The sequence below is a fragment of the Aythya ferina genome, assembly GCF_964211825.1.
Source record: "Aythya ferina genome assembly, chromosome: 3".
NCBI classification, from domain to species: Eukaryota; Metazoa; Chordata; class Aves; order Anseriformes; family Anatidae; genus Aythya; species Aythya ferina.
In genome coordinates, this window is record NC_140298.1 from 86,315,082 (window position 1) to 86,329,594 (window position 14,513).

General features: G+C 36.3%; 1 protein-coding gene across 16 annotated transcripts in view; it reads right to left on the reverse strand.

The window, feature by feature from the left end:
* MYO6 (myosin VI) overlaps nucleotides 1–14,513 on the reverse strand; it is a 115,786-nt gene that overhangs the window by 29,713 nt on the left and 71,560 nt on the right. For all 16 annotated transcript variants that reach the window (XM_084512349.1, XM_084512355.1, XM_084512354.1 and 13 more), the window contains 9 exons: nucleotides 11,286–11,324; nucleotides 9,599–9,692; nucleotides 6,915–7,045; nucleotides 6,756–6,833; nucleotides 5,707–5,836; nucleotides 4,780–4,870; nucleotides 3,316–3,466; nucleotides 1,807–2,015; nucleotides 1,334–1,412 (listed from right to left, as the gene is read on the reverse strand). In XM_084512349.1, the coding sequence (XP_084368475.1) occupies nucleotides 1,334–1,412; nucleotides 1,807–2,015; nucleotides 3,316–3,466; nucleotides 4,780–4,870; nucleotides 5,707–5,836; nucleotides 6,756–6,833; nucleotides 6,915–7,045; nucleotides 9,599–9,692; nucleotides 11,286–11,324 (1,002 nt within the window). The remainder of the gene's footprint in view (nucleotides 1–1,333; nucleotides 1,413–1,806; nucleotides 2,016–3,315; nucleotides 3,467–4,779; nucleotides 4,871–5,706; nucleotides 5,837–6,755; nucleotides 6,834–6,914; nucleotides 7,046–9,598; nucleotides 9,693–11,285; nucleotides 11,325–14,513) is intronic.

The following is a 14,513-nucleotide window of genomic DNA, read 5'->3' on the forward strand; positions in this document are numbered from 1 at the left end:
GGATAACAAAATATAGAAAAGGAGAAAAAATCTGTTTCTGATTAATCACAGAGGGGACTTTACAAGTCTGTAATCAGAGACAGACAAGCACGTTGCCTTGTGCTTATGGCAACAGCCCCTAAAGGGAAGCTTATTCTTTCTGAGACTCCTCTCTACCCAGGTCACACAGAGAATCTCCGAGAAAACAGGAAAACAAGATCTGGGTCCTGACGCAATTCAGGGAGCTCATGGTGGAATCAGTAAGAAGCGTCAAAAATCAAGGCAGATGGAGAAGGAGCAGAGTTTGAACTGCATGTATTCTACACAGTTGTAGTTAAGAGGGGTACTTGTAGCCTCTCAATATTACCAATATTCTGAAAATGTTTACAACGAAGCTGATACTTGACATGGCCTGAGTCTGCATATGACTTTTCCAGAAAAAAAAAAAGTGCCCCAAACTTGCCCCTTCTTCTTGTACTTTCTCTGGATAACACTGAGAAGAGTCTGCTTCTGTCTTGTCTGCTTTACACTTCCCCAAGCAGGTACTTCTACACACAGCGAAGTGTATAATTATTTTTTATTATTATTAAGTGTATATTTATGCCAGGGGTACAACCAAACAATAGGCCTCCAGCTAGACACTGAGCTGCTAATCACAGCCCTTTGAGCCCAGCAGTCCCCACCACTTTTTCAAGCTACCTCACTGTCCATTTATCTAGCTCATCTGTCATCTGTTTGTCTAGGAAGATGCTTATGAGAACAGTGTTGAAAGCATTGCTAAAACTGTTATAAGTCCTGAAGGCTAGTCTTATTAATAGAAGCAAAGAATCATTGTTACTTTTCTGCTTACTTTTTTTTTTTTTTTATTTTCTTCATTATTAAAACTGCAAGAAGCTAAAAAAAATCTGGCATCTCATTCTGCTCTCTATTCCCATTCAGTTACAAACACTATCAGAAGAATTTTTAGAAATATTAATACTTTTAAATATTACCTTTTTTGGTCCTTTCTGTCTTTTGTCTCAGATAAAATATACATTCTTAATCCAAAAATCTCTGCAGCTTCTGCTGCCAGCAGAAGCTTCATTATGCCTCTCATTCACATGCACATTCCTTCCTACCTGAAAACTCAGATTACCTTATGCATCTTTTCCTCCTTTTGTAGTTGTAATTCAATAATAGCAGTAATTCTAGACAGATAATATTAAGTGTGCCTAATGTAATACTGCTGTATAATTTTAAGACTCATTTATAAGCCATTAGACACCATGGAGGTCCTACACTGTGAAAAAGATTTTAAAAACAACAAAAACAAAACAAACAACAACAACAACAAGAAACACAGCTAAAACATTACCTGAATACGCTTTTCTTCCTCTTCCCTCTTTTTCCTTTCTTCCTCTTCCTGTTTTCTCTTTGCCTCAATCTCAGATTTCCTATTACAAAAGAGGAAGAGGAAATGAAAATTTTTAGTTATTGCAAAGTTATTGCAAAGCAAGCGAACAAGAGATATGAAATCAGGCTCCATAAAACTAAGTGGTAATCCAAGAGTCTGTATAGTCCTCATGACAAGGTCCTGTATGTAAAGTCAAGGGCCTTTCTAAATCCATTTTTATTGCCAGCTGAATCATAAAACATCTTTCATCGCCTCTTCTGATTACATCTAAATTAGAAATTGTCATCAGGGAAAAAGAAGTATTTTAACAGTGGATAGCACACTGCAAGTACAATCCAAGTGACTCTCTTTAAGCACTTATTAAAAGTAACCTCATTAAAGTGCCTTCCCTATTTTCTTCTCATTCTAAAACCAGCAACTTGTCTGACACTCACAGACGCCTTTCTTCTTCTTCCTTCCTTCGGCGCTGCTCTTCCTCTTCACGTCTTTTTCGTTCTTTTTCCATTTCCTCTTGGATGCGTCGTAGCCTCTCTGCTTCCTCTTCTTGCTGTTTCTTCTTTTGCAGCGCACTCAGAAGCTGCTCTGAGCTTCTAACTAGAGCATCATATTCTTTCATGATCTGTTCTCTAGTCATCATTGTGGTCTGCAAAATGATATAACAAGAGGGGTTAATATTCCTTTACACTTGTAATTCACTTTTAAAAAATGTATATTTGAAAAATCTATTTGAGAACTGAAAGCACTGAGTGCTGTAATTAAATTCTACTTATATTAAACTACACTCCAGAACTGGGGAGCTTGAACTTGCCTTCCTTCCTTCCTATAATCCTCTGGATCTTTTATTCTCCTCTCTCTTATATAACTGTAGGAAGTAGTCTCCATTTTATCACTGAAACTAGACATGATTTTCCTTTAAAACATGCCTTCAATTCTGAAGCTCCACAGTTATGCAACAGAAATTAACGCTTACCATCCTAAGATGAAAACTGAGAGCCAACTAGGTGCATTTTGTGTCATGTTCTTAGCTCCTATAGTGGTTATTTACAGCTGTGCCTTTTATGCCACAACACAATCTTATATGTCTTAATATGGAGCACATTATAAGTAACAGATTAAAAAAGGCATCAGTAGCAAATAATGTGTTAAAAGAAAAAATAATGCAATTGCCTTCACTATGTGTTTTCAAATTTCGTTGATAGCGATGATTTAATTAATTTGAATTTTACAATTTACAATGAGGTATACCACTAAAACTGTGACATGGGGTGTCTCCTAACCTTTTATAAGGATGTATCATGATGAGAATCAAGTTGTATAATTTTTATTAGGAAAAAAAATAAGTATAGGTTGACAGGCTAACTCTATTACTTCTCCAACAGTGATTTTAAACAACAAAATCTTAATACAGGACATTTAGAAGGCTATTAACATGGTATGAAACACAGAACTCAACATTTTTTTTCCTAACACTGATAAATTCTGGTGAATTTTCATTTTGTCTGTGTGCTTTCCTTGTAAGAGACTAAGAACTACAAGCCTTGATACAAGTTCAACAACTGATTTCCCTTCATGACCAGGTCTTAAAAAAACCTTCATAACTGGAATATCAATCTCCTCATTCTGTGATAAATGCTTGTAAGTTTCAGCCCTGATTAATAATAAAAGCAACAAGCAACTGACTAGCAACACCCATCTCACAAGATCAAGACACATTTTTGCTTTAAACTCTCTAGTGCCGATTTTGAAACACAGATAATAATTCCAAAATCCAGATTTACTTCAGCTACATTCACAAATAATTTTGAACAGGATGTAAGTGGTGTCTCTGAAAAATGAGACTTCTATATTTAAATGTTTTCCTATAAAAAAGAAAATACTTTGACCTTCTACTTTCGATTAAGGCTTTAAAAGATTCCAGTAGAAAGAAACTGTTTCTCTCATACCTTAATTTTGTTCATTGAAGCATCAATAGAATATTCCAGCTCCTTGATCTGCTTGCTTGTTTCTGCTTTTCCCTCCTTCAGAGCACTTACTACTTCATTGAACTTATCAAGTCTCTTTTTCAGTGTACGCACCTTTATCAGACCATCAATGCTGTGAATTTAAGACATTTTATTTGAGATGTTTTTAGAAGGTGACATATTTAAAACTATAGCTACCATTCACATTACAGAGGTAGACAGGGGAGACAAACTATGCCCTCAGATAAATCTCACGATCTTTTTGAAATTCAAAAATTATCAACATGAACTAATTGAACAGCCTTTTACTAACAACCACTGTTAATACCAATCATCAGTGACCAGGTCTCTGAGCATATGGTGACTTAAAATGGATAAATTGATTTTTATTTTGATAATCAATGCTTTTGTCTCAGTAACAAATCATTAGAATCACCACCACCCGAAGATTTTGACTGGAGTGATAAATTTGAGATGTGACATTGAAAGATCAATCACAGGTCTGAATCAGGTAAAACTTAACTATACAATATGGTATCCGATCATTAGACCCCACAGGAAAAAAAAAAATCTGGGAGAAAACAAAAGGAGTCCAGGAAAACCTGCAGCTTCTTAAAGAACCAATACTGAAGGCCATGCACATAAATTACAATGCTGCAGACAGTCTTCCTAAAAAGAAATCACTGAAATCAAAAACGTCAAGGACCGAAATGAAACATAACTATCAAAAGGATGTAAAATAAATATATGTATATTCTTGTATATGTGTGCGTGTGTGGCTTTTCCATCAATATTCCATGCAATCAGAGTAAACCTAATGACATTACTTGATTTCTAGAAGAGGCAAGACAGACAGAACAAATAATTATTAAGCTACAGAAGAAAGGGGGCCTATAATGGAAGCTGTGAATGAGTAAAGGACAAAAATTATTGAGCTTAAATTGCAGTTAGAGACTAAGAATGCCTAATACCTAAGCTATCACTGAAGGATTTTATGAACAAAGAGATTAACAAACCTCTTTGGAAATGCTCAGATTTACAGAATCACAGAGCAGTTTGAGTTGGAAGGGACCTCCAAAGCCCACCCAATTCTACCTCCCCTCCCCACCCGCCCACCAAGACCAGGTTGCTCAAAGCCCCATCCAGCCTGGCCTTGAACACCTCCAGGGATGGGGCATCCACAGCTTCTCTGGGCAGCCTGTACCAGGGCCTCACCATCCTCATCATTAAGAAGAAAAAAACAAGTCTTTCTTATATGTAATTCAGGCTATTCATCCTTGGGAAAGAGAGGTAAAATATGGTACTTCTCAAATCATACCTTTCAATCATATTTAGCACACTTCAGTGACTGCAGATACATTTAATTCAGCATTGTACATCTCTTTACATTCACAAGAAAGTATTATAGAAATAGCCATTTTCTTCAAGAAAGGAATATTCTCTTACCGTGGTTTGTGTTTTCTCTTGCAAAGCCACATACGAATAGTCTTTTGTATTTTGATGCAGGCACTGGCTCTATATTTTATCTTATTTTTCACTGTAAACACACAAAAGATACTGAGTCTCAATGGTTTAAACAATTTAACACAACTTTTATATTTCTCACACACCTGATGGCTACTGTATATAAATAGCATGCATTGAGAGCTAGGTCCACACTGAAAAAACAAACACGTAAGATATAAAAGACAGAATATTCACAATCCTGTGCTAGGCTTAAAGGCTACCCCACAAAACAAACAGGCAGAATTCAGCACCCAGCACACACACACACCAAAAAGAAAAAAAAAAAAAAAAACCCCTATCACCATGAATCTCTATTCCACACTGCTATGTTTCTACATCAAGCTTGGCAGTGTTTGCAATTAGAAACAATATTTGGATAGTGATAGGCACCTATCTGCTTATCAGCAGTAATAACTGGAGTGGAGATGTCTTCCCTGTTTCTCATGTCAGTGCTTCCAAATACGCAGATTTCACCTGGAGATAACCTCTGTGCAGGCACTTCCCAGGCTTAAATAACTCCATGGTGTCAGCTGAGAGTTGAACTATTGTCTTTTCCTGCTGTCTGTTCCCCCACAATCCTTGTGCTTGCTAGCTATTTCTGAGCAGGTGTTTACCCAGGCATTGGTAAGCACCCAAACATACAGAAGGCAGGGAGACACAGTCTACCACCACTTTTACAAACCTTAGCTTTAAGCCCTCATATAAATCCCTAACAAAAGCCTAAGAAATTTCACCAACCCAGAAAGTAATTACTCGGAGTTCAGTATGGAAGCATCTGCTATACATGTCCTTGGCCACATTTCAAGGTGCTAATAATTGGTTTGCTATATTTTTTAACAAATATTTAATGAAGCATAAAATACATACATTTGATCACTGAGAGTGAACACCATTGAACTTTTTTCCAACGACTGCAGATAAGCCAGTGATTCACTCGTTTAACTAGCTCTGCTAAGTGATCCGGATCAGACTTCATTATCTGGTCAAACTCTGCAAACTAAATGCAAAACCAGATTTACAAATGAGGAGAACAGCGTGTTAGACTATATTCCTATTTAAGAGCATGTTGAGTTAAAAAACAAAAAGTTAAATATTATTAATGTAAACTATGTCACCATTATACTGGCTTTCAATTAATTCCAGTGAGCATGTACATCTGGGATATTTGACGACAACAAGAATGACCACTGTTTTATTTTTAAATTGATGTGCAACACTTAGCATTTTGCATAATCCAACCCTTTATTGAATATTAAAAATGTATTGCCAAAATTTTTAAGAATTATTTGTTTCTCCACTTCCTGAATACTCACTCTGATCTACAATTTCATGACACCTCTAATTCTGCATCTAGGGGGATAAAAACCTGAAAACTCTTCTCAAATTTTAATCTTCCTGTAAGAAATCCAACTAAAAGCAATCCTTTCTGAAAATCCTGCACTTCTATTTTTTAATAATTATACGTTCTTCAATGACTAGAGTTATTTTCCTTCCTAGTCACAACAGCTCCCTACTTCTTTCTCTGCATAGCAGCAGCAATGCTCAGAATCATAGAAAGAGATTTCAGCTTCAACTAGAGTTTAGCAGAAAATATTTATTTATTTTCTCTGACTTGCTCTTCTTAAGATTCAACAAAATAGTCTTAAGTGACTGGTACAACATCTGGGCAATTTGTGGAACACGATCATTGCTTCAGGAATACAGCAGCATTAGCAACAATACTATGAAATCAATTTTATCAATGTCAGCATTGATTTTTTTCCCCACAGATTATGAACAGTGTTTTTGAAAAACCCTGGGCAACCTCATGGAAGTTGGTCACATTTTCAACAGGGTGTTGAACAAAGCTCCTTCAAAGGTACCTTTCAACCCAACTTATTCTATGATTCATATTCATGTAGTTCAAGAAACATTACCTTGCCGGGTCTGAAAAACACCTTGGTTAACCCAAATTTGTAATCAACTTCATTCAGTCCCAAAGCTTTAAACAGTGCCTGAAACACAGAAAACAGTTAGGTTGATATTTTTCCCCCTTCAAAATAAAACAATAATACATTTTCAGATTTCTCTCTTACCTTGCAGAAGAGTCTAGGATCCAGTCGTGCCAATTTTTCAGGCAAGTATTTCTTGTACATGTTATACAGTTCATGAAATGAAGCTCGCGAAGGGAAACCACCTTGCATCAAGTCCAGAACAGACACCATTCCTAAATTCACAGAAACACATGCACAAAAGGTGGAATCAGCAAAATGCAAATAAAGCAGTGATTTTTATGATAACTTATGGCATAGGCCTCACAGACATTGTTCAGAGGCCAAACCACAAATTTCAGCTGGGGCTTGATTTAACCTCTAAAACTTCTTGATCATGTGATCATTCCCAAAAAGTTAATACCAAACAGATGAGAAGAACTTGTATCTTCTCCCTATCTGAGACAAAACTAACATCTAGTCATGCAGAGCATTTTTTTTTCTCCTTGTCATTCTTTCTTTTTAGAAGAGTTGACATTTTGTACTTCATTTTTAAAGAAAGAAACAAACAACGCCCAGCCAGGCTTTTATTTTTAGCATGCAAAAGATATTTGTGAGTTGTGGTACAGATGCAGGGTAAAATGCAAATACAGCGCTAGAACATTTTGTGTTCTTGCAGCACTAGGTATCAGCTGATAAGATGTAATGCTGTTACTATATTTTATCTGTAACTAGGGCATCTGTGAAGCACAGATACAAAGTCAGGAAAAGGTTCAAATTACTTCAAACATTACTTCAAGACTCTGCCAGTCTTTTTGCCCACTGGTTTACATAATCCTACAATACCATATAAGCTCAAAAACTTACTTAGAAGTTTACCTGTAACTCGTGGTCTTTGTCTTTATAGAATGTCTTTTATAGCATTGCATCTCACTGCTACTATTAAACTTTACTTATTATGATTTCTTTTCTTTTTTACTTAATTAAGCTTCATTTACTGCAGCTTAAGTAAGCACACATGGAAAGTGAGCTTGTAAGACATTGCAATTGTTATGGTAGCAAAAAAGGTTCATTTTTTTATTTTTGACTTTCTGACATGCTATTAACCTGAAGAAATCCACAGCTAAATGTTCTTAATGGAATTCTAATTTCTGAGAAAACCTTATTAATGTTTTGCAATGGTGACATAACATGAAACACGGGTAGGCTTGCTAAAACATCAGTTCCAGAACCTAGAAATATCTCAACTTCAAAAAGAGAAAAAAAAAAAAGCAAAAAGCACAAGCTACTAAATACACAAATATACAGAAAAGAGTAAAAATAAATATTGAAGTCGTTTTGTGAATAAACATCCTATGAAGAACAACAATAACAACGCTGTAATTCCCATGGAAGCCTTTCATTGCTCTGTTCAGTGGGGAATGAGCAAACCTGCTAGTATTTGTCCTTTAAAATAAAGATGTAAAATCTGAAAGCGCCTATTTCAAGAATAACGAAAACATGGCGTCACAATTTGTAACATATAAAGTAACAGGTAAAACCGCTGAAGTTGGAAGCTCAGCTCCCAAATAAATTAACAATAGTAAAAAGAGATGCTGAAAAAGTAAAACAGACTATTCAACTCTAGCATACTATCTATAAGAATCGAAGAAAACAGGCATCAATGATTATATATCTCAGATAATACACACTGCTCTAAATGCACAAAGGGATTTCTCGCACAAATTCCCACAACAATGTAAAGGAATTCTGTTGCTCTGGACTGAGCTTTTGCTCTATTAACATTCTGGGCAACATAACGAGATAGGATTCAGCTCCAGATCAGGAAATCTAAGTTTCATAGAATCACGGAATGGTTTGGATTGGAAGGGACCTGAAAGACAATCTAGTTCCAACCCCCCTGCTACGGGCAGGGACACCTCCCACCAGACCAGGTTCCTCAAAGCCCCATGCAGCCTGGCCTTGAACACTTCCAGGGACGGGGCATCCACAGCTTCTCTGGGCAACCTGTGCCACGGCCTCATCACCTTTGCAGTAAACAATTTCTTCCTAATATCTGATCTACATGTAAACCTACCCTTGTTTGGTTTAAACCTATTCCCCATTGTCCCCCTATCCCATACACTCCCTGACAAAGAGTCCCTCCCCAGCTTTCCTGTAGGCCCTCTTCAGGTACTAGAAGGCTGCTATAAGGTCTCCCTAGAGCCTTCTCCCCTCCAGGATGAACAAACCCCAACTCCTTCAATCTGTCTTCATAGGAGAGAGGGGTGCTCCAGCCCCTTGATCATCCTCGTGGCCCTCCTCTGGACTCATTCTAATACATTCATGCCATTTTTGTGTTGGGCGCCCCAGAGCTGAATGCAGCATTACAGTGGTGTCTCACGAGAGCAGAATAGAGGGGGAGAATCACTTCTGCTTCTTTTGATGCAGTTTAAGTGCCAATACATGACTCCTTACACATGCACCAGGTGTCTAAACTGTCATTAAAAGCAAGGGAATAAACAGCTGATGGAAAGTAGAATGAATCTTCTTATACAGTTGAGACCTTATCACTATTCAAATTAATCACTTCTGTGTTCTATTGACTAAAATGAGAAGTTACAAAGCATCTAAGTAACTGTTCATAAGGCATAAATAAGCTACCTCCTAGAAAGCAAGGGTTCAAGGAAGGAAATATCAATTCCATCTCACATATTTCAAACTTAGATCTAGCTACAATGGCCTAGTAAATAAATAAAAAAAAAAAAAAAAAAAACATCACAGGGAAAAGTATCAGAGGCATACACTACCTGAACATTGAAGCTGAGAGAGGATCTGCCCCCCTTCAAAATGGTGACTTGTCATCTTTAAGTTAGGTTTGATGCAGCGAATAAAGCTAGATCCCTGTTACCAAAACAATGAGTTAGCAGAATCTGTACATTTTGAAACCTCCTGAAATATGTTAGTCATTTAAGAATTACAGGGGGCAGGGGAAAGTGAAGAAAAAAAAAAAAAAACAATACCTTTTTAAAAAGAAAAAGACATTCTTTTGCTCTCATATACCCTTTTTTTTTCAGTCCAGCCTTGGTATTGAGGTAACTGATCTCAATGCTCAAGCCATTTATTTAATTGGAACCTTAACTTTCGGGTTTTCAGTGAACTGTTTTGCTTACAATCTAACTAAGGTTTAGCAGTCTAGATTATACTACACTCATTGTCTCCACAGTAATATCACCTAAATGCCTCATTTCTCCAGAGTTCACATGCTACCAGTCTCCTGACACTGGAATCATGCTAGATGAATTTAACTTGACCATCCTTTTTTCTAGCTTTCACTTACAATTTCTTTTGGCTTATGTCTTCACTCTCCCTTCCCTCACATGGTTCCAGCCTGCTCATCCCCAAATATATTACCTCTACAGTTTTGACTGCTGCTTTCTCTAGTCATTTCATAGTCATCCTCTATTTAAGGATGATTTTTTTTTTTTTGTGAGGCAACGTTGATCATTCAAATTTTTCTGTTAACAGGTAGCCAGTGATAACCTCCTACCTTATAAACTAAAATGAAATTGGGACTAATAAAACATATTTCTACTACTTGTTTGCAGTGTTTTTCACAGACAAGAGTGAGAGACAGCCCATCAAGGAATCTGTCTAGTAACAACATATTCTCAATCATGTGTTAGCTGAAGTCAGAGCAGAGCACCTCCAGCCACACTTTTTTCCCTGGACCGACTCTTAATTCCACTGTGCTGTGAATGATGGAGGTTATCTTTCTTTCAGACCATCCTCATGATTTCTGTAAAACTTTAACTATGCTCTAGCACCTGTCCCAATCATTTGCCTTGTTTTCCCCCTTCTTTTGACAGAGCATAATCTCCTATTCAGAATCGGTTAGAACACGCTGTCAAGAGAAACAAGAATGTGTTCCTACAAATGCATCTTCTAAAAAAATCAGTATGTCAAATTACATGGAGAATTCTGCAAGCTATTGAATTACATCAGCTAAAACAGCAAATTCTTGTTAGGGGAAGCAGGTTCTTTGAGCATCTGTGTATCTGCAGCCTACCGCAAAAGTGAAATAAGACATTCTAGTTCTAACTAGCTTATGGAATCTGAAAACAGAAATTAATAATTTATTTTCTTACTTCTAAGTAACATCTCTGAATCTTTTGAAAATTAGTCACCAGTGATTACCAGTGAATAGAGGGAAATGAAACTGACAAGAATGGAGATTGCAGCTCGGACAGTTTTAATATATATATATATTTTTTTTTAACCTAAATTGTGTAACTTCCATTCTACAACATTTTTTTCCAAGTTTTGCTTTTGTTTTGTTTTGAAAAGCAAATTAATATTCATCACCTGCAGAGCAGGACATTTCAAAGGTACCATGTAACTGCAAACTCTGAAGCAATTATTTATCACTAGACACGAGAAAATGAATTATGATTTATTTCAGAAAAATGGTAAGCCTGCATCTCTGTATATACTTACAGTACTGTGAAGCTTCTCAAGAAGCAAATTTAACTGAGTCTGTAAAAGAAAAGGCATTTCAATAGTCTTAAAAAACACAAGTATACACACAAAATAGTGATACAGCATTACTGCATGCATGTTTATTGTTAGTAAATCAAACAGAATTGATAAATCAAACATCCACATATTTTAACAGACAAAATCATGTAAGAGTGCATGAATGGTCCTGAAGAAATTACTTATGTTCAACTGTACAACAACACCATGTGTGACCAGTTACTTACAACAACACAGTTATCAAAAAAGTGCATGCACGTTTGGGAAAATAAAGGAAAGATGCAATAAAGTTAGAAAGGTAATGAGACTGAGCAGCAACAATCCAAAAAATACACTGAAAATTTGTGAAAGTCCAGATTTAATCTTTAACAAGCCTATTTGCATGTTAAATAACACCAGAAGTATATGAGATATACTCAGCTTTTCTTGGGGGGGGAAGGCTTGAGAGTCTAAGTCACGTCATTTCAGTAAATGAATCTTCATAATGTATTTTTAATTCTAAACTTCCAAATTTTTAATTCTGCATTGATGACAATAGACTGTGGTTTTAAACTACATTTACTATGGGTGTATTTAAACATACTGTAATAATATCACAAATCTGCACTTATTTGGGAAGAAGACTAGAGAATTACCAGATATGTAGGATATTAGGAAACAGCTGCCATTGTTAGGGATGTAAATTGGTACGAACTTCAATATTCCAGGACCATATCATAAAAACAGAAATATACTTTCACTTTATGGATCTGTCTGTTCTACCACACAGATTACTGTTGTGCTAGCCTTTCTAGTTTACTAGCAACCGTTAGGTATATAGACTAAAGTAAGACAAAATTCTGAATGTCCTATCATACCACATATTTTCTGTACTGGCCCAAGATGGAAAGGATCTTACTTTTGATTTTTTTTTAAACCAGATCTTTCAACTACCTTAAGTACAGGCAAACAGATTTGTATCAGCAATATGAATCACCTACAGCTGTCGGTCTTCCTACCAGTAGACGCAATTGTATTTTTTATGTTTCGTGGATATAGTTAGAAAGACAGAAGGAGTTCCACAAGAAGTATGACAAACATTGATAACCTCCTGCTCGGATCTCACATACAGTTTGCATCTACTTTGAATACAACTTTTATCTTTTCTTAAGTAGGAAATGCTTTATCTTGGAGATGAAAACCTAATTTCCATCAACAAAATATGGTTCTGCTAGAGGAAAAATGCCCCTTCTTTATAGTCATAACTTGACAAGAAATAAGAGACTCTCTCAGGTAAATTTCACTAATGATCATATGAATAAGGCATATTGCTAAAAGTATTGTTCTTTGAATTATCACAATTTAATCCATCATTACTACATTAAGGTAAAACTATCCCAAAGACTCTTGTGTAGATCTGATGAACTAATTCATCTTCATTTCCTCAACTGGTTTATGTAAATAAATTTTAATTAGTTGTAAGGACGGAACGTGTGAAGGGCTTTGTAAAAACAACTCCCTGCATCACCTAATTATTGATGTAATTAGAAGAATTTAAGACCGACTGACATATTGACAGGTTGAGAATTCTTATTCTTAAAGAGATTAAATTTCTACTCAAATAACAAAGTATTTTGACAGCATTTAAATTGAAATTTTCAAGGGTATTAGTGCTCATCAATAGTACATGTTGTGTCTAGGAAGGTAACACTAAATGAATTACTGAAATTAACACATACATTCAAAATGCCATGAAAGTTGAAAACACTGAAAGAACTATAGATTGATGGGCCAGATCCAAAAAGGACTTCTAGTCATGTTCTAGGTGCAGAGGTGAACACCGAAGTCCAAAATACAATCCAAAATGTTCCCACTCAATTGCTGCTTAACTTTTGAAATGCCTCCCTTTTTACTTAACCCTTCTTGGACAACTGTATCTTTCACATTTCCACATTTACTGCACATGGAATGCTAAATCCAAGAGGAACTAAACACCCAGATGGAAGAAAGTGGAAATTATCTCAAAAGATCCCAGTTGCTTTCATTTTGAAAATACAATTATAAAAAACAACGGATCTCAGCTTCACCTCCATGGTTGCAGGGCTTGCCCAAGAGGTCACATATCTGCATGTAATTCCATTTTTCATTCTATCCTCTGTTCATGCATTTTATATTAGACCAATCGCTACAGCTTAATTCTACATCTGCTATATAATAAGGAGGAGGAGGAAATAATTATCAAAGCAAAACTCAAGACAGCAGAATGGCCAATTCCCAGCTAAATTCCAGAAACACTACTTTACAAGTCAGACCGTCTCTCTTATGCTTCCTGCCCGAACAAATTTTATTTTTGGCTACATAACAGCGCATCTCCAAAAGGGTATGAGGAATTCCCTCTGTCAGATTGAGCAATAACTTAGTGCCAAGGGTCATAACGCTTAGAGTTAAAACACTGAATACACTATAGACCAGAATCAGAATACAGTTGCTATACAAAAAAAAAGTGCTGGTACTATATCCTTCCCTTTCTTCCAGCCTTTGCATTTTTACACAACACTAAGCCACAAGATACACTTATGCAAGAAGGAATTTATCTTGCAGTCCTAATTTAGCACATAACCTTAACATGGAGTAGAAATGCAGAAACTCTTTTGCTATTGGCTAGACCCCACTCTGCTTGGAGATTGTGGAATTCTCTAAGGTACTTGCTTTCACCAGGGACTGCATAAAGGGTCTAGACATGTACATTGGGGTTTTAGGTGCCTTAGGCAAGGTAACATACCAAAAATGTCACAGCACTTAATTTGAAGGCATGTAAATCCTTCATTGGATCTGGCCCAGATGTGTTGAGAAGAGCTCTTACTGAAATTGCAGCAGCTCTATCAACAGTAAATCCATGAGATTGAAAAAGTTACCTGCAGCCCATGGTTGTGCCTGCTTTTCCTCTCTTAATTCCCCTATAGTTCTTTTTCTAGCCATCCTGAGCTGGAATAGTCCAGCTAAAATAAAACTGCTGAATGAGAAAAGGATGCAGAAAACGTTTGGAGAAGACAAGGTTTGAAGGTCAGCTTTACAACAAGCAGAAGAAAGGAAAAAATGAGGAGAAGCATCAGATTCAGGTATTGAGAAAGGAAATATTCAGCACAATGAACGTATTTCTGTGAAAGCCATGACTATTGATATTTTTAAGAGGAAAAACAGTGGTTAGGT